General features: G+C 39.2%; 1 protein-coding gene across 2 annotated transcripts in view; it reads left to right on the forward strand.

Annotated features, from left to right (window-relative positions):
• The window catches only part of MAP3K20 (mitogen-activated protein kinase kinase kinase 20), an 88,644-nt gene that overhangs the window by 37,432 nt on the left and 29,903 nt on the right, over positions 1 to 21,309 (forward strand). For both annotated transcript variants that reach the window (XM_068195899.1, XM_068195900.1), the window contains exons 8-11: positions 2,685 to 2,771; positions 6,336 to 6,410; positions 11,662 to 11,768; positions 17,594 to 17,729. In XM_068195899.1, the coding sequence (XP_068052000.1) occupies positions 2,685 to 2,771; positions 6,336 to 6,410; positions 11,662 to 11,768; positions 17,594 to 17,729 (405 nt within the window). The remainder of the gene's footprint in view (positions 1 to 2,684; positions 2,772 to 6,335; positions 6,411 to 11,661; positions 11,769 to 17,593; positions 17,730 to 21,309) is intronic.

Raw genomic sequence — 21,309 nt, forward strand, 5'->3', positions numbered from 1 at the left:
TTTAGTTTTTCCTTTGGGTTGTTGTCACATAACTGAGAGGATAGGAATTGAAATGCCCAGTTGAGCTGACAGAAGTAAATGTGTGAGCTTTTTCTGAAGACCACATATTTCTTATTGCCAGGTTTGTGTATAAGGTGAACATTCATACATTTATCTCTCCTTTCTGTTCTTCTGTATTCAAAGATGAGTCCAGCATCTTCAGAGGCTGCAGCTTACTGCACTATATTAAATGGCCTTGCTTTGGTTTTCATCATTGTTTCTAGCTTGGCTGTTTTCTCTGTGAGCACCTGCTGTCCATCACCACAGAGATGTGATGTGATTGGGAAAGCAAGTGATCCTCATCATCACAGGTGCGAGGGAAAGTGAACCATGTCAGTCTCAATCAGATTATACAGGAGAAAGGAAAGATAAATTAATTTCCATATGAAGTGAGATGGGGAGCCAGTTCTGAAAATGATCAGAGTGTACCTCACAATAAAGAGGCTGGTGTAAGTTAGGCTGAAGTCCTTGTCTGCTGCTGAATCACCCTGGGGAGAGGAAAAGGCAAATGAGAATACAGACGGTACCCATTTGCTGCTTTTTAAAAGACTGATGCAGTCATTCACCTTAGCTGATGATTCAGGGTAGCTAGTCCATGGGAAGGGGTTGAAACTCCTGTAAAACTGAACATAGAGACACGTCACCGTTGGAAGGAAAGGCTTTCTCTGCATATTTGGCCTGAATATGAAAATTGCATTGTTGTTAAAATATTTTCTAAACCTGTGTAAGTAAATACAAAGGTTTCCGCCATCCCACTTTTGTATCTTTTACTTTCATTTATTAGTAAAATGAAGGCATCAAGAAAAATCCTTCATATTGTGTCAAATTGCTGTTTTTCTCTTCAGCTATGTGCAGTCTTGGAAGAGCTTTTAGCTAGCACTGTTGGTTTAGGGAGGCAGTGATCTGTTCGGGCAGTGGAAATAAACACTAAAGGTGTCATGATAAAGGAATTTGGTGCAAAATGTTCTGTACAACCATATGTGCATGAATGAAACAAAACAGCTCTTAAAATTTATAGTCTTCTGAAAGAAAGATAGCACAACAGTAGTTTTCCAGCTCAAAGCTCTTGAAGACATTTAACATGTATTTCATTATGTTCTTTACTTGGAAGGTTATTTAGATACTGCTCTATCTGATGTGCAAACTTGAGTTCTTTCCTCTGTAGTTTCATGGTACAGTCCCAACAGATGAGATTGTTCTGCAAGGCTGCTCAACCACAAGTTTGATTTGGTCCAGGAACCTTTGTTTTAAACTGACAGTTTTATACACTGCTTTTTTGTCTGAAGTACATGGGACTGGTAAATTTTTTCCTGCTCTCACAATTAAATTTACTTCTCTACCAGTAGAGGGATGATAATTTGAGTTAAAATTGAGGTGTCTTTTTTCCCTTCTGAAAGGATTGAACTGAGGCTAACAGGATAATTGACTATGTCTGTGATAGTTCTCCCCATATATTTCTTATTCTCAGAAAAACTGTTCTTGTTTTTCCAAGATACCCTTACCTTTACTAATCAGTCTTCTGATTCAAGCAGAATTATTCAAATATGTCTATTGTTGGAGTGCCCTGTTCACTTGATTAAAGGCCCAACTCTGCTTCAATGCATTTTTTTTTGCTTGACCTCCATCTGTCAATATTGTTGCATTTGCTTTCTCATTATATTCATAGCTGTCCACAATTCATTCAAAATGATGCAGCTGGAATAAACCTGGGCACTAACCCAGACAGTGAGAATAAAGAGACTTGTATAAGGATCTTAATGCATTTTGGCAAATCCTGCATTAAAGATTCTTTATTGTTGTTGTTGTTGTTTTACTTGATATATGAGCAGAAGAAAAAGTTTGTAGATATTTGCAACAAGATGTGTATATGAAAGTTCTGCTTTAAAAAAAAAAAGGAGACATATACAAGTGGAGGTATAAAGTGCTATTAATTTGGTTGAATTCCAATATGTTGTCCCAATGTGTTGTCCCAATGGCAGAAAAACAAGTTGGATTCACTGACTTGAAGCCTTTTTGATGATGCCAAACTCTTTTCTGCAGAGTAGCTTAGATTCTTGAGTACTGTGTTACCAAAAGGCTAAAAGCATGCAAAATTAGGAAATCTTTCTCTATCTAAGGACAGTACATCTATAGAGACTCAAGGAGAAGAGAGTAATTTTTTATATGCTGTATATTGCTTAGTTTAATATGATCACATACTTGGAGATAAACAATTACAGTTTTTATTGCAAAATTGTATTTTTATAGGCATATCAAAGGAGCTAAATACATTTTGGTTGCAATCGCATAGAAATATTTTTAAATGAAAAATTACTGCAAAGCAAAGATATGTCTAGTTGGAGCTGAGAAGGAGAGGAAGAGCATTGTCTTCCCAAGTCCCAGTTGCCAAATGTGAATTACTTTATAGTGTACAAAGACAGTAAAAAAGCAACCCAGTTTTTCTTGGCTTTTCTGTAGAGGAAAAAGCAGAAACATTCAGATTAATTTTGTGAGAGGATCTTGCACACAAACACTGGTCCAAGTTCCTGCAAATGAAAACTGGTTGCCTGGTAATTGGATACAGAATAGTGCTGTATCAAGATTTAATAATGTATTTAAAATACAAAGTACAGAAATAAAAATTCTTTTCTTTTTTTCTCTTCCAGGTTCTCTGGGAGATGCTAACAAGGGAGGTCCCCTTTAAAGGCTTGGAAGGATTACAAGTAGCTTGGCTTGTAGTGGAAAAAAACGAGGTAAGACTACGTTTCTACATTCAGGTACATAGATCAGAAAACAGTATTGGGGTTTTGCAAAAGACTTTTTCATCTTCTTCAAATTGAAAGTAAGTTCACGCGTATGGAAAGATTAGCAGTAGGAGCTAACACAAAGGGTCAAAGTGATGTTATTCCTCATGAATGGACCCTTTACATCTAATTGTTGCAGCTTCACGTCGTGATGCTGTAGATCAAAAATTGTACAAGTACTGTACTAGTTTCTCAGTCTCAATTGTAAAACCTAGGGGTTTGTTCTTAGTGATGAAAGAAGCCATTGCGTCCAAGGTAGGGGAACAGTTTAACTCCATCTCCTGCGTTTAGGACATCTTTTTACTGGCCGGGAGTTGATATATCTGTAAGAGACCTTCAGCTACTTCAACTTAACTCTCCCAGCAGGAGTCACTATAGTACAAGAAACTGCCGCTTAGATGAAAATTTCAAAAATAAAAGAAGAAAAAATAGTTTTAAAAAAAGAGAGAAATTACAGTTTTGCCACCTACGTTCAACACTACATTGAAGATGAGCTCCTCACTGGTATCGGCAAGGCTGTGGCATAGCTGCAAGCCTCCTCATGCAGAGTCTTTCCATTTCAAAAGCACTTCAGTGGTGTAAACACCGTTTGTACAGTGTCCCCAGCCTCGCTTTTCTTCTTCTCACAAATTGAGGCTTTCAGTTAGTTGGACATGTGAGCGTATATCTGAACACATAGTCCCTTGATATCAAAGACAGTAACTACATTTAAAAAACAGTTAAAGTTGTGACTGTACCACACACAGACAAGCATGGAAATCCTCCACAAAGATGAAACCTCCTCTATCTAGACACAGCAGAAGCTTGGGAAACATTACAATGGCGAGGCACCGGCTATACAATACAGATTTCTATTATTCTACATAAACTGTTTCTCAAAATGTTTCAGAGTTAAACAGAGGAGTTAGGTTTCCTCCTCTTAGTTTAATGTTTTTTGTTGGTGTTTTTTTCCCTCTCTCTTTTTTTCTTCTTTTTGAGGACTGGATTAATTCCAGTGAGTGACACTGTGATATACCAATTAGTTGGAAATGCTACACTAACAGTGTGAAGATTGTGAATGTGGTCTTCTGCTGCATTTACCAGAGCAGGGGGCCCAAAGACACTCTTTCTCCTAGTTCAGGAAAAGCCTCACACATAATTTTGAAGGAGGGACCATAAAGCCTTCCATCAACAGTATTTGGTTCTTGTGCCTACCACATGCAGTTTTATGTAAGGGGTACAGAGTGGCATTGGGAATGTTGTAAAGAGATGCAGTCACATGCTGAAACATGCCTGAGAGTACAACACACATTTCTCTACAGTTTTCCAGAGCAAGGAATTGCATAAAATACAGTATGAACAAAATGTAGATGTGACTATTTTTCCTAATGGCTGAAGAAACCTAAGGGGTGGCATTCTCAGAGCCAGCTCTTTGTCTGTCAAGTACCACTAGCCTGTTGCTACCACTTTGCTTAGAGGGCTGTGAGGGAGCTTAGAGGGCATTGCATACTTTTAATTTTTTCTGGCCATGACATGGGTAACATGCCCAGCATAAGCCTTGTAAAAGTCAGCTTGCGCTACTTTTCTTTGTTTTCTGTGTCCCAAAACAAGTGTAAGGGTCAGGTTCTGCTCTCATTTCAGTCTTTTGATAGCAGTGGGATTGCATGGTTCCAGTCCACAACAGGATTGGATGACTGTTGAGCCACTCCTCCATTTTTTGGACTGCAAGTCTTTTGTTAAAATCAGTGAGGCATTGAGGCCAAAGCATAATTGCATAAGGTGAAAAATCCCCTTTGTAAAGCCTGAGGCCAGCAAATGGAGTAGATTCTAATGTGTCTGTATGGATCTCCTTTGACACTAATGATTCTCCTTTGATTCTAATGTGTCTGTATGGATCTCCTTTGACATCTAATTTCACAGTGTTATTTTTATTCTGGTAGAGATTTTTTTAAGAAAAGCAAAGCATGAGAGTTCAGGTTATGCTAGACATGATCTCATAATAAATTGCCACTGAGAAACGTGTTCTTTATTATAATATGACATTTGGATCCTGCTATCTCTGTATTACATATTATATAGGCGACATTCTTCACAAGTGTGACAAGTGGTGATTGCTACTGATTGTCTACCTCCTGGAACACTGAGAGTTACAGACAATACTGTAGCAAGACTAGACAGTGTATTTTTAGGCAAGTGACTTAGAGATCAGGCACCAGTGCAACTTACTTATGCATTGTACAAATTTCTGTGTATTTCTTCCACAGAAACCCTTGAACATTAAGTTATGACATTAATAATCAGACTTCTGCAGTGCCCTGCCTCTGTGTCTCATGTTTCCAGTTCTTACAGGGTTCAAATGCTTTTGGAACAGAATTTAACTCTTACTTTTGGCTGCTGTGTCTTGTAAGGCTTTGCAGGTCACATTGCAGTAATGTAATGGTGCACAGTGACAAAACTTGCTCTGCTTTGCTTCTGAAGTGGCAATAGTAGGGCAGATGAAAGGGTCTTCCTGAGAGGATAGTCTGGACAGGAATGCAGAACCTGGTTCTCGCCTCTTAGAGGACAAGAACCCTTTTTCCAGCTTGACCCCTCTTACATTTGGACTCACTTTCACTGAGAAACTGGTTTTCTATCTAACTATAAAAAAATTATTTATATAATATGAAACATCTGAAGTCAGTTAACAGCTTTAGTGAGAGCAGAGGGACCTCCTTCAGTGTGCAATGTTGGTAGCATGTGCAGTCAGCTGGAGAGGCTTCAGTATCTGTGTATGTGAGAAAGGATTTGCTTTTAGGCTTTCCAGTCTGGAAACAGGCAGGCTGTTAATGTAAAAATATTCTAATTTAAAACTCTCAGCAAATGAAACCAAACTAGCTGCAAACTAATTCTCTTTAGTCAGTGGTCCTGGCTATAACCAGCAACTCCTTGTCTTCAGTCATTAGGAAATATTTATGAGTTCACTGTGCTCTGTGAGTGCTTTCTGAGATCTGTATGTCCTCATTAATCCTTCTGACCACAGGCTCATGATACGTCTCTTGTGTCATGTAAAGCTTCACTTAACTCTTTTTAACTCACTTCATGTAATCTATATTTCACCTATTTGTTTGTCAAAAGTGATTATAGTATTGTACAGCTAGACCACTTATGTGGGAGAAAGGAATTAAGGCAGGCCGAACATTATGCCTATCTGACAAGCATCTTAAAATACTATGCAGTAACCTCCACAAATTATTATGTTTTAGTATTAAAAGCTATTTGTCTTGGTTTTGTGTCTCCTCTCTAAGCTTTCTTAAGGAACCCCATTTGTGCATTTGACATGTTACTTTCTTATAGGTCTATTAAAAATTATTTGTGCTTCTTGTTAGTGTTAGCAATTTTGATTTTTCTTTCTAATATGTCTCCACATTTTTTATATTGTATTTAGAAGAGAGAGTGTGCTTTAGTTCTTTGAAGTCTCTTGGTCTCATAGGAAATTGCTTAGTAGCAGCTTAAAGGGAAATGCTTCCAGTAACTGGTACATTTTCTTTCCATTAGAGATTAACCATTCCAAGCAGTTGTCCCAGAAGTTTTGCAGAACTCATGCACCAATGTTGGGATGCTGATTCAAAGGTAATTAAATGTGTGTTTGATTTCTGCACCACCACCCCAGCCTTGTTTTGTGAAGTGCATTAACATTTCTTTGGGGGACAAGTCTGAGCTGACACCATTGACACATTTCTTGACAAAGATACCCAAGACTGTATTTTTTTTTTAGTGTGTTTATATATTTATACCTAAATAAGTCTCTCTCTCCCTTTTAATCAAGAGTTACTATTCTTCTCACTTTGTAACTACTAAAGACAATGACAGGAAATATGGTAAGATGGCAAAAATGTAGCCATTTTGGAGCAAGTGGAAAAATTGTGGGTTTTATATTTTCTTTCAAAGATTAATACTTAATCCCTCTTGGATGTATGTCAGCATCATGTTATGAAATATAAATTTCAAGGTCCAGTTCTTTGCCCTACTTGTGTTGAAAACACAAGTATAAGTAAAGAATAAATTAATCCATAAAACATGGGTAGTAACAGCAGCAACACATTCTAAATTAACATTAAACCTTTCCTAATCTGTTCCCTTAGAGCTTGAATGGTGAGCTTTATAATGGCTGTACTGTAATAATATGATAATAGCAGTGCTGTTTAACCATGAAACAGAATAAAAAGTTAAGAACTGCACCATTGTCACTATTAATCTGCTGCTACAAGGAAGGGATTGAATAAGTATTTAGACAGTAAAAGCTTTTGTAGATTATGAGAGTTACCTTCTTTAAATGGACTTTGTGACCATCCTATTGTACATAAAACTGGCTGAAAAGAGCCTGTGGGCATACTAGCTTTAGTACCAAGGATTAAGATCTATTTCTTTTGCCTATGAAAACATTTGAGACATTGAAGAATAGTTAAGCAAAGGAAATTGTGCTCTTTTTCTCAAGCCAAAGTGCCAGGAAGAACTTAATTTCTTTAAACTCTGGAGAAGGTTAGCTACTACTTCACAGAGACCAAGATTAATTCCAAGACAAATGAGAGCATATAGGGGCTCCAAACTAGAATTTATCACCAAAGAGTAGCCTTAGAAGAATAATAAGAGAAAGGAAATATGCATTCTTGGTCTCTCTTTTAAAAGCAAGGGGTTGCTTTTCTACAGAATGGATCTGGAAAACTGAGATCCATCAAAATGTGATTTCCACATGAACAGATATATAATTGCCATTCTGTTAATAATTCCTTGTATCCTCCCCACAGAAGAGAGGGGAGAAAAATGCTTCAAATTTTTGAATCTACAAGTAGGCTGCTTAAGTTCTAGGTCAGTAATTACTGAAGAGGACTTTCAGTGCCGACTGCTTATCTTTACTAACTGCTCCCAAGTGTCAGCATCACTACCAAAGGCCTCAGAATAAGAATTATTGGAGCTTCTTTTCTGTAATTCTAGCACATACTAGATCAGCTCACTCTCTGCTTTGTTCAAGACACATCCATAAGTGTCCAAAAGCCTGTTGCTGTTTCTCAAGGAGAGGGAGGGATTTGCATGTTGTAAAAGAATGATGCTTAACCATCAGGCTGAGTTCTGTCTGATAGAGTAGTTTATCTGGGTGTGGGCTGGTTCCTGAGGACATTCTTCCCAGAGGTATCTCTGATGCATGCAAACTGTGAATCTCGTGTGAGATGGGGTTTTTCTGACAGTCTGCTATCCGCTAGTTTATTTCATGCAGCTCTTCTTTTGTTAGGCAATTACAGCTTTGTTCACATGACTGAAATGGAGTAATCTGTGGTCACAATTTGGACATGTGACTGACTTATTCAGTCACGTGCTGGGAAAGGTTCGTTACTTACAGCTCTCAAAATGCTTTGATAAAGGGCTGTGTGGCCTGCATGAGCCAAAAGATGGAGCACGCTCCTCTGAAATACTGCTCTCTGTACTGTTCCCTTTTTGCCAGGATTAGCTTTAGAAAATCAGATCGTTGATGCATGAACAAGTTACTGAAGGTCAAGCAGGGGTGAGCTTGAGTATGTCAGCTGCTCAAAAGCAGTTGTTAGGTGCATACTTCTAGCCCGCAGAAAGCATGAGGTAACTTTTGGTGCCTTACCCCTGAGAAATGAGGGATATGCATTTATGGTGGGGCTAAGGAATACACTTGGAGAGCTGCTGCAGAGCAGCTGGAATGTTAGACACTGATCGCACCATAATTTCTTCATGGGAACAGACAGTTATTAATGTTGCTTTGAATTCTTAAGAATTTCTTCACACATGGAGAAAAATATCTGTAGTGTTCCACGTGATACTTGGAGTGGTAGTCTTCATGCAGTTTAAACTGCTGGTTGAAACAAACAGTTCACACCTTAAAATTTCTACCAAACAAGTTGCCTTTGCTTGGGTATTAAGTAATTGTAGAAACAAGGTTGCTTATCACTGATGTCTTTGTTTACTGGGGTTACTTGCTTTTGAGTTGTAGGTGAATAATTCTTTCTCATTTCATCTGTTCCTTCAGTCTCTCTCCACATCAAAGATGTTTATAAATTACAGAATATTTTAATGGAAATCAGAAATCTGGGAACAGAGCAGAAACAAAAAATGAAAGACATATGGATTAAATATCCTGGTTTTTTGGAGACCTATTCAGTAAGAAATACTGAGTGGAAGGAAACAATGAAAACATTAGCCAGAATTATTTCTAGAGGGGCATATATTTTAAAGATTTCAGTATGAGACATCACAGATATAAAGGGAAACAGTTTTCAAAGGCGACTCATGCCTTGATATTTTAAGAATCCCTTATAAGGGCTTTCTAGAAAGTGCTAAGCAGTTATCAACTGAAAAGAAGATTTTTTTTTTTGGAAGTTTCTCAGCTCAGGCTCCCAGTTTCCCAAATCACTTCTTGCTAGTTTTAGCCAAGGTACCACTCTGCATTTTGAGTGCATTTATTAAATCTGAAGTTATCCTTTCCTAGGGGCAAGAAACCAACAAAATCCATATGACAGTGTAGGCTTGTGCCTTCCTGTCAGGTTTGTCTCCATGCAAAGCTGCTACCTGTAAATGTGACAGCAGCAGAGATGGCAGGGTAACTGATGGCTGTTTACAGAATTTGCACAGCCAGAGATGTACAGTACTTTGACAGTGCTGTGTGTCTCTGCATTTGTTCCAGCTCCAGTTGCACCAACTCTGCAGCCCCTTTGCCTGTAGTGCAGGACCCACCACGTAATTGTTGCTGCTTCTCCCAAATCAGTTGGTTGATCCTTTTGCCTGCCCTTAGTAAAAGCCCTGTTCTCTGTCATTGTCTCCACTCTGGTTACTCCAGGCAAGCCTGATAGTAGAGCTGACTGTGCTCACTTAGTGTCAGCCCTGCCCTATACTTCCCAGTATACACCTGAGAAAAAAAGGAGCAAGCAAAACTCATAGATGTGTTTTCTAAATTATCCTGGATAGTCCATAAAATATTGTAGCTAATGCAGCATGGGAATGTTTGCCCTTGGTGTCTTCCTGAAAATAGAATTTGTTTTGTATAGGCATATTATGTACCTGCCAGTCTGTTGGACAATGCGTAGCGGTTGCAGTACCCTGGTAAATTTCAGGGAACCACTATCTCCTGTCTGGCAGCTTCTTCCCCATTTGGGAAGCCCTTGAATCCCTTCAACAGTTCACATCCACTGGTGTGGTTACAAGAGATGCAGCTGTAGCAACAAAAAGGGTGTGAAGGCCGGTCAAAGGTTCTTCTGCCCTAAAACTGCACTGGAGTTGGTGGTGGTACCACGGATGGATTTTGTGCTCTGTGCCCCCAGTGCAGCCTACTCCTGACTGGGCAAGTTTGGGCTCTTTCCAGGGTGTGCTCAGAGGATCTACTCAGCTGTGGCAGGTCCAGCACCATCATGTATGTGGAGGGGAGGAGAGCTGCCTCCCCAGCCCCCTGTAAAGGCAGGGTGACCCTGCTGGGTTTCCATACTGGGGTCTGTGTCACCAGTGCAAGCAATGTGCTGCTTAACTGGTACCTGTTGCTGTGAAGCTCTGCATGCCCAGTTTGCTGCTCTCTGCATGCTGGGCTGGGGAACAAATTGCATAAGCACTTGTGGCTGGGGCAAGCTTGTCTGTGGCAAAGAAAATCTGTGCAGCTCACTGAGCTGCCCATTGCCTGAAATCATGGAGGTGGACCAAAAAATGACAGACAAAGCCTCCAGTTACAGCCAAATAGTGCAGCATTACAGTATAAGAGAGCTTGTCTCTTTTTTTGTTATGCATTTGACACTTTTTCATGCTGTTTGACATTTAAAATAAAGAAATTGTCTGTCTTTTATATTGCGGAAATCACTTGGATCTTCCTGAGAGAGACACCTCAGCATTGTTCCTAATTGTTTTTGTGCTCCCAAATTAAAATGCACGTTTTAATTGCGGCATCTGTAATTTTAGCAGAAATGGTATAATTAAAGGCACAGTAGAGAGAGAATCTGCATCATCCCCTTATTATGTATCTACATTTTGTTTCAACCTTTTGTCTCAACCTTGTCTGGGGTCTGTCAAACAGACTAACAGAGTCAGTGCTCTTTCAAGAAACACATTTAACTGGCTTTTTCAGTTTTCAGTTATTATCCTACTTCATAGCTTGCCCTTGGGACCAAGGGAAAAGTGGAAAAAAAAAAAACCAGAGAAGTTTTAACTGATCTTTCTGACTTGTGAGCACAGTGGGTCTTGGATGGAGAGCCCTGGAACAGAAAGTTCAGTAAATGAGCCCGGGGCAGAAGAGCACAGAGTCCACTACCGTGAGCCTAGCTGCCAGACAAGACATCCTTCCCTAACCTCAATCTTCACTTCTTCCCTGGCTGCTCCTGAAGTAGCTAAGTGAGAGTTTTTCTGAAAGTATCTCCTCTGCAAAAGGGGAACTGCAGCCAGAAACCTGTTTTTGATAGGCAGCTAAATGGCTTGTTCACACACCAGAGTTTATGTTAATACCTGTAAAAGGCCATCTGTATAATTACTAGTTGCTGATGGTCCAGTCTTCTCTATTTGGAAGCATTTTCCCTCTTAGCTTGAGAAAAATTATTCTCTCAAATTAAGAATCTAGATGATTGATGATTCTAACGTTTAATACTATTTTACTAGTAGACATGGGAGACTAAGCTAAGGCTTGAGTCCTGCTAGCCTGTGTGACTCCTTTAATGGAAGAACAAAATGAAACCATTTACAGATTTACAGTCCTCTTGTAGGATGCTATGGTCACAAAGTATGGCAATTCCTGTTAATTGTGGGGTTTCCGTTGAAAAATTCCTGCAGATAGTTTTAGTAGATTTATATGAATGCAAATACTCTGGTTTGGTTTTCTTTTTTTCTTCAGAAAAGACCATCTTTCAAGCAGATTATTTCAATCCTGGAATCTATGTCAAATGACAGCAACCTTCCAGACCAGTGTAACTCATTCCTGCATAACAAGGCAGAGTGGAGGTAAGTTTTCTTCCTCCCAAGATGATATGATGTAGATTTACATTGAAATGGTATGAGTGTTTTTTTTCAGAAAGACATCAGGCTCCAGTGATGTACTGGTAGAAAATATGTGTGCTTGAAGTATTTTTAGAACATAGCTTACCTTGTTGTTTTTCAGGAATGCCCAGAATGTTGCAAAACTTGTATTAGGAGCCAATGCACTTAGCTGTACCCTATATTTATTATTACAGTGGTTTAGGCATCATGATATTTATGCTTTTGTGAGTCACATCTTAAAAACAATTACAATGTTTCAGTCAATAGTGTGGGGGCAAAAGAATTCAGATAACATGTAGGTTTTATGCCATTTTCATAGAAAGTGTATCAGTGATGTTAATATTAAAACCAAATAAGGGGCCTAAAAACCCCACCTTCCAAGTCAAGCCTCTGTTTGTCTTCACTTTTATGCATTCTACCATTTCTTATGTGTTCTTTCCTTTGTGTCAGCTGTGTGTTCACACATCCAGCATATGCCTATGCCAGTCCTGTTTTTACATAGTGTTCCAGCATTGCTTGAGCATATGATTTTAGCTATTGCTGATTGTAATTGTTATTCATAAGTGATTATAAATGGAGATGAGATTTGAGACAATTTTATTACATTACAGTTTTGCAGTAAAACTTCCAGCCTCTTTTTTGGAATGTGCCAAAACTTCAAAAACCTGTCCCTGAAGTTTATTTGTGGGTTAGAAAACTTGCTGCTTCCCAGTACAGCCTTCTGTTTGGGATGGACTATTGAAAACAGATCTGCATAGGGAGATGATTTTTGCAGACGATCTTGCCTCAGTCTATATTAAGAAGCGTCGGCTCTATGCCAAACAAGCGCAAAATACCGAAAGATTCCCTGCATCGAAGAAAGCGGGACGGGGTGGAGGATGGGGAGGAGAACATGGAAATGGGGCTTGTTTCAAGCCCGGCAATCCCGCGTTTCTTCCGCTGCCTTCCAAGGGAAAGCAAGACGTAGATTTTTAATGAGGCGAGTGGAAAAACTGAGCTGTCGCTGGGACGCCCCCGGTCACACGACGGGGTATAAATAGCCCGGGCCGGGCCCGCCCCGGCTGGGCCGCGCCGGCGGCGGCCCCGGGCCCGGCCGGGCGGCGGGGGCTGCGCGCCATCTGCTGGCGGCAGCGCCGCACTGCGCCCCCCGCGCCGCCCGCGGGGCCGCCCCGCAGCGCCCCCGGCCCGCCCTGCCCCGGCGCTGCTGCTGCTGCTGCTAATGCTGCTGCTGCTCCTAATGCTGCTGCTGCTGCTAATGCTGCTGCTCCTAATGCTGCTGCTGCTGCTAATGCTGCTGCTGCTGCTAATGCTGCTGCTGCTAATGCTGCTGCTGCTAATGCTGCTGCTCTGCTAATGCTGCTGCTCTGCTAATGCTGCTGCTGCTCCTAATGCTGCTGCTAATGCTGCTGCTGCTAATGCTGCTGCTGCTAATGCTGCTGCTGCTGCTAATGCTGCTGCTGCTGCTAATGCTGCTGCTCTGCTAATGCTGCTGCTAATGCTGCTGCTCTGCTAATGCTAGTGCTGCTGCTAGTGCTGCTGCTAGTGCTGCTGCTAGTGCTGCTAATGCTGCTGCTAGTGCTGCTGCTGCGGGCACCGCTGCGCCCGCAGCCATGTGCGGAGTGCTCGGGGCGGTATTTAAAGTACCCCAACTTCATGGCACCGTTGTTTATGCAGACTTTGAGCATCATACTGTGCATTCGACAGCAGACAGAACAAGGAGGGTTGGGGAAAAAAGTACCATTCTAGTGACGGGTTTCTTATAATAAAAATATTTATTTAAAAGATGGACAGGTACTCAACTGCCTTTAGGAAAAGCGAATAACTACTTAAATCTTGCCAATATAGCAAAATAAAAGCTGTGCTAACTGACATTTGGTGACAAACATTGTTTTACTTAATCAGTATACTTCTTGAAGTGTGACTCAAGTGGACCAAGTATTTATTGCAAATTTTGTTTTGATACACCTAAATTTCTCAGATGAGGAATGCCTGAAAAGATGTTAATGAAAAGCCATGTAGCAACAAAAAGCTCTGTGATACTATCAAGTAATGAAAAAACTTCTTACCATGGAGACTTGTGTTAAAAATAAATGTGACATTTTTTCTGGAAGAATAAATGACTTAGAGACAAGGAAATATGAGAGAGAAAATAAAAATTCATGATGGGACACGATTTGCCTGAAAGCAAAGATGATTTTTGAATTGAGCTGAAATGAAAACACAACGTTCAGAAAGAGCACAAATCATGTGGGCACTTGTTTGGAAGCTGGAGGGGTGCTCTCCTATCCAAATTCTGGTAATAGCTTCCTGCCCTGGTGTGAAAGCCATGTCTGTATGGAAGCTTTCATGAACGTTTAGCCAAATACACAGAAAATATGCCAAAACTTTGCCACCTGAAGTAGATGAAAGATGCATAAAGTGATCCCAAAGGATAAACTAAAAGAGACTTAAGTTTGTTACTATAAACAACTGCACATTAGTTTAAAGTATTTTAACTTCTTCATTGAAAAATCTTTGCTTTTACTGATTTTTTTCATGGTTTTTTATCCCATAGTGATTTGCAAAGAGATAGTGAAACCAGCAGTAGGGAAAGTATGAGATGTATTACCACAAAATAGGGAATTTTAATGAAGCCTGGATATCAGAGCCCTGGAGAAGGGTGGACTTGGGAAAAGCAAAAATTATGCTTGTTCCTTTGAGGGACCTCTGAATTAATGATCCAGATACTGCACTTTCACAAGGATACTGCACTTCCCAAAGCAAATCAAAGCTCAGACAAGCTGGATTGTGTTTTTCCCCACTCTTAAAAAAAGGCAAGCTGAGGTTCTTTTTCTATAGACATGCCAAAATTGTAGCTGTAACAGCAAGTAACTGGAGTCACTGACTGGCTGGCATGAAAACTGAGAGTAGGCTGAGTCTATACATGACTCCGGGATTTGATAACACAAATGATGCTTTGACTTATCTATATAATGTGGTCTTATTTGCAACATTTTCTGGTCTTCATTTTTATATTAATATCACATTTTGATCTGCTCATTCTGTATTTCCTCAAAATAATTCAGTGTCTTTTTTCCTAATGTTCCATACATGTTCAACACATTTTTATTATTAATAAAATAGGGGCACTCCCTTATGCCTGAGGTGCATGGGTCTGCACTATGTTTAAGTTCATATTCTGTGATCTTTTTGAAGCCCTTTCTCAAGTCACTTGTATTACAGTCAGAAAAAATTACTGTAGAAATAATGATGTTCCAATTCAGTGAGAGATCACATTTGTCTGCATTTAGTCATATATACCAACTGTATCTCTCCTTCCATCCTCTCCCCACGAGTGGCTGCTCCAATGCTTAAAATAGTTTATTAGTGATACTTATACTAGTGTATTGTTAGTAATTCAAGGCATATAAAGAAATGCCAGTCATTGTTTTTAATCTGTGAATGTTTATCATTATAGTTTCTAGTAATGTATTAGTATTTGTTCTTCAGTGTCACAGAATTAAACTATTCTAGAAAAAACAGTAAACTCACACTGCAGAACTACAGAAGCAAACAAATCCACATGTCCTACCATGTATAATGTTTCAAGCTGCTTCATTTATGGAGTAAGACTCATTAACTGGGCAATGTACAGTAGCTTTCTTTTTAATTACACAGTTCCATTATGCAGTGGAATTATTTTTCAGAATGCGACTGTTTTTTGCAGACTAACCTTTTATTTTAAAAGAAGTTTCTGTCTAATGAAGAGAGATAATTACAGTACAAAATAGACTTTTGACAAAGAGAAAACTATTGTTACCAGGACTCCCCTAGTGCATAATATTATTTTAAAAGAGAATGTAATTTACATATTTAAAAAATTATAGAGTTGTGTGTTAGTAGCAGCAATGATGAGAGACAAACTAAGAAAAGCAGTGCTTGCAACTGCCCTCAAATTGCTCTGTAGTTTCCACAGTAGATAGCATAGTATGTGTTGCACCTGACAGAAAGGGTTTATGAGGGATATGTTGGTCTGGTGATGAGTCACTTTCTGACCTTTGATCCAGTGCCTTTTAGTTTGTTCCCTTGTTGTCTCTTTATTGTGATGTGTGACCACTTTCTACCCAACATAAGGATCAGTCTTAATTTATGCATGCCTAAATATGATAGAGAATTTTTCTTGAAATCTGAAGCATGATAATTACGAGGGGTATTTGTTCTGACCACCACATAGAACAGCTCACTCGGCAGGACTCAAGTGTGATAAATGCCTTTGCCCCCAGGTGGCTGATTTCTGCAGTAGAATTAAGTATGGTGGTAAAGTTTGCAGTAGGATTTGCTGGTTATTCAAGCTCTGAATTCTTTCACTGTACTTTCTGAGCAATGCTGTCTGACAGAGATGTCTGATCAAAATGAGAAATCCATAAAATTTGGAATATTTATATTATTTTATTTGCTTAAATAGACTCTTTGGGTATGCTATTTTCCCACATTGAGAGGCTGAAATCTTTTAGTGAAGAAGAGTTTAATCATTCCATGCCAGGACAGGAGATTTACAGAAACAAGTAATTCTCTTTCTCCACCCCAAATAGAAATGACAGCTAACTCTGTTGGTCCTTCTACTTTCTTTTTGAAAACATCAGAAGGAGCATATTTTGTTCACAGTGTGTTAACACAATAATGTGGAAGTCTGAGTAGAATATTTAACCTTGCAGAGTCCAAATAGCTACCTTTGGAGCTCTCTTTAGAATCTCATGTCTTCTTAGGAGCTCACTTTTTCAAGGAGAAAAACAAAACACTGTGATTGACTCTTCCCACAATTGTCAGGATACAGGTGGCAGGCAGTGCAGTCTCCCAGACAGGCACAGAAATGTTAAATGCAAGTACAACCTCTGATACTAATAGGAGATTTTTCTTTTTTTACCACACAAGCAAAATATATGTCTGAATTTTGTGACAGAATTGTTGTTCACCTTCTGTGTATTTGTGTAGTGCAAAACTTGTTAAACTCTTTTCCAAGAGCAGTTCAGTTCATGTGTTTAAAATATACTGTCCATCAGAAAGTATGTCAAAGGAAACTACACTGTTAAGGGAGGTACATGCAGTGAAACAAAATAAAGATGGTACCTGCAACTTTCTTAGAGTACTGCCTTAATTTCCTGCCCTTCCTACTTTTCATAACTTTGCAAGTATGGTGAGATGTGGAGAAAAGTCAACCAAATCTTTTTAACAACTGTTCCAAACTTGAGAAGCTTGTATTTGTAACCATTTGCAGGGCTGGCTCATATTGCACTTTGTATTTTTGCTTCTGTATCTTCACCTAAAGAAACAGGAAGGTAAGTGGGCAAAATATTCCCCCACAAAATGCTTCTGTGCATTTTGAGTGTAAGTCCAAGTATTATTTATAGTCGAGTTATAAACCCAGACAAATGGGCTTCTTGGACTCCCTGTATTGTGTTGATAATGCTTGTCCCATTACCAGTTCTTAATGCAGTTTTCTTATGGATCAGATCATGTATCATGATGTTGGGGGGAAATAAGGCATTTTAATTTTAAAAATGTTTTTGTTATATGGTATTTTACTCTTTTAAATGTTATTTTTCTTCAACTGAAGGTATTATGGTCTGAAGTATAAACATTACCATTTGTTCCTAAAGCTGTGAAAGACTTTGCATTTGGTAATTAAATGAACTGCTTGAGTTAGTATTGTACTTTTCAGCCTTTCACATTTAATTAACATTCAAGTGGGAATTATGAACAATTTATATCTGTCAGGAAAAGACAAGACGTAACAAATTGTCTCCGTGCAGATGTGAAATTGAGGCAACCTTAGAGAGACTAAAGAAACTGGAGCGTGATCTGAGCTTTAAAGAGCAGGAACTAAAGGAACGGGAGAGACGTTTGAAGATGTGGGAGCAGAAGTTAACTGAACAATCAAATACTCCTGTAAGTAGACAATAATTCAACCTTTCATCTTGTGTCAGAAGTATTTGGAGCTAGGTCTATGTAAATCTCAAGACATACTAAGGAAGTAGTGCTCCTGTTTTTAGTTGTTCCTCTGGGCCAATTTTATTGCATCACTCTAGATAATGTTTTTTTTTTTTAATTTCATCTACTACATTAGGTACCACATATATAGTTCATATTGTGACATGGGCATTTCTAGTAGTATCCCATTGATTTATTTCGAGTTCTCAGCTTTAAAAGTTGTTTACATTCAAAAAATGCTTTTTTCAACTAAAAAGCTGTAGACTTCATAAGATGCAGGATTTTGGTCTTAAAATGTAAGAATCATTTGTATCTTCTGAAGGCATGTTGTGAAACTTATGCAGATTTTTTTGATTCTGTTCTTTTTCTTTTGAGAAGAAGCAAATTCCCATTTTGTGAAAAGGGGGTCAAAATTTGAAGTATTAATTTAAGTTTTTGTTCATAATTATAGTTTGGATAACTTTGACTGGCCAGTTGCCAGCTGGTAGAGATCCCACATTTCTATTTGTAAATTGAAAAAAAAAAAACCTTCCTTGCATTATCCTGAATTTCTTAATGAAATACTATGCTATTCAACCACTGATTGGCAGAGGGAGGACCACAGGGTTAGTGCATGGCGAGACATATTACAACAGAGTTGTTAAAAAATATACTGTGATACCTACTTGTTTTTAAAGCACTAACTAAGACAAATACAAATTGAGATTGCAGTAGTATATGATTTTTGTTATGCACAATTTTATCCTACTTATAACCTTGATTCCAGCCAGACCTATTTACATATGACTTGTTTTTAAGGCATAGCTTATTGCTGTCCTTTGAATGAAGTTGCATTTATGTTCCAAGTGCAAACATGCAGTAATGAAATAATGGAGGATAAATGTTTTCCTACGTGCAGATTCTGTATGTTTTCAGTAGATATCTGTATGCCTGCTTTAACACTTGCCATATTCCAGTAACTGAGCTGTGGGCCATCCTCTATCCTGAGCACAGCATGAGACACAGCCTTAATGAGCAAACCTTTTCACCAGCAAGGGCCTAGGGTTTTTTTATGCTGTACTTGCTTATGACTTGTACTTTTCACTTAGAGCTGGCATTGCTGCAAGACTAAAGCATTGTGCTAAGGCCTATTGTGCTAAGCATGAACTGTCTTTCTGCATAGCATTAACCCAACTGTCCTATTGCACTTAAGTGCAATTTCTTCTAGTTGAGAAATATAGGTTTGTTTTTTCCATGCATCTTAAGTGAACTGTTACACAGAACGTATTTTTTTAAAAGCCCTTTTATTGGAAAAAAATTGACATACTGGCAAAAAAAATAGGGCTTATTCAAGCAGAATTGTTTTTTTTTCATAGCACTGGTTACACATACAACTATATTGTAAATTCATAGCTGTAAATCATTTGCAAAATACCTTTGGGCATTATGTTTGCAAGGTGTAATCCTTGGGAGTCAAGCATCTGTCTCCCTCTGTTAGTTCAGGCAGTGTCTGCTCAGCAACATCAAACTAGAGGGTTACAACAGGGAGCTGCAGTGCTTGACTTTAAATTACCTTGACTATAAAAGCAGGGGTAAAGATATGGCAACCAGAACTGTGACACATCTTAGAGTTCCCACTAGGCATAAACCTGGTTCTTAGCCAAAACTAGGCCTCGTTGTGTCTCAGCTGGTAGTCTTGTCCTTGCTCTGTGTTCTGCAGTCACCTTTTCACTTGGCTCTGCAGCAATGACCAGAGGCCAGCAGTGGTGTGCAGGAGTAGAAACTTAAACCAAGTGACAGGAGAACAGTAAAGCTCTCTCTGCCACTTGATTCTCCAGTGTTGTAGGATTGGTAGAAGCTTCATCCTGCATGGAAGGTAACTATGAGTGGCAGGCTGCTCCTGTTCCAAAGAGTACAGTATAACTTCGCACACTTCAGCATGAGGGAAGGATGAGGCCAGTATCTAGAAATGCTTCTGTGCATTTCTCCCTGCTCTTGTTTTGACCCTATTTCTGCTGCATCTTATACAACAGACACCTTTGAGTCTGCAAATTCCTTTGTGCAGATCTCCAAAAGCCTCTAGCACAAGGGAATCTGGAGCATTTTGGTGGAGTAAAATATATCCATAGCTGCCATGGAATGGGAGACTTCTCTTGAAAGAAGATTGACTTTATGATGGTAGTGTATGTAGCTAAGATGAAGATCTTATTTAGAGGAAGACAGTGAGCATGACATGAAATCCATATATCACCTGTGATGGCCTATACCTGCAGGTGGTCATTTAACCATGGAATTTAGAGAGACTGGTGGATCCCAGCCATTTCTAAGGGTCTCTTCTGATAGTCATCATATGCAGTGTGTCACTAAAGGCATGTCCTGTCCCAACAAACTGTTTGAATTCTCCAGATAACAAGATGGCAAAATTTGGAGGAAGTAAAGTGATTATAACTTGCAAAATGAGCCATTCACAGCTTACCCACTCTCAGACATTGAACAGTCAATGACCCAGGAAGGTGTTTCAGTGGAAAGCTGATTTGCAGCTTTGTTGATTTTTGTTGGGAATTCTTCCTATATGTCAGGGATGCTCTTCTGTGGATCTAAAGTGGCTATAACTACCTGACAATGAAGTGTGTGTGCTAGGTCTCGTTTTTGAAAGATTCCTTCTTTTTATCAGGAAGAGCTTTTGCTGATCCTTGATCCAACTAGCACACTGTTGATGGTGTGACTGGAGGTTTTTGTACAGCCAGGTGTACAGAAGCTTAGCTGCAGGTTCTTTCATCACATAGCAATAGGATGCATGAAGAGTATTTAGGGCACCCCATCATCCCAACTTCTTGGGTTTTTTTTTTGTTTCACTGACTTTACTTAACCACAATGCAAACAGTAAGTCTATGTAAGTGGGTAAAGCTCAAGTGGAACAGAAGACAGATGCTGTCTTTTTTAATGATAGAAAATTAGTCAATGTAAGTGGTTTTACCAAGAAATGGGCATTCTGTGAGCAACCGTGGCTGTGAAGCCTCTTGTGTTACATAACAGGGCATCACCATAACTTGTTTTGATCACCCTGTAACTTGTTTTGATCAACTGCCATTGACTCTTCAGTCACTTTTCTGATTAAGTTAAAAAATATATGAAAACCCATGAATTTTGGGTAGGTAGTTTTACAAATGCTTTAGAAAGAAAGGCTAGTGCAGGTGTTTACACATAGCTCCTTTGCTGTTGTTTTAGTAGAGTCTCAGTTTGACACCCCAAGACAAGTAGGTAGTTTAATTTAGGGTGAAACGCCTGCATTTTTATTCCCTGTGAAGCCCAGGCAAACATGTCACAGAGGTTACTAGCCTGGTCACTCTGAAGAGGCATTAATCATTTACCTGAAGAGGGCATATTTCATTTGTTGCTACAAACAGACTGGGTCAGGAGAATGCCATTATCAGTAGGTGAAGATTAGTGGAAATTTAATACTATGTACAAGCAATTGACAGATGTCTCTTAATACCACTAAAGAAAAAAAAAAAAAGCTGAAGAAGCTGACAAGCTGACCAAAACCACCCCTCTTCCC

The sequence above is a fragment of the Anomalospiza imberbis genome, chromosome 7 (assembly GCF_031753505.1).
Source record: "Anomalospiza imberbis isolate Cuckoo-Finch-1a 21T00152 chromosome 7, ASM3175350v1, whole genome shotgun sequence".
Lineage (NCBI taxonomy): Eukaryota > Metazoa > Chordata > Aves > Passeriformes > Viduidae > Anomalospiza > Anomalospiza imberbis.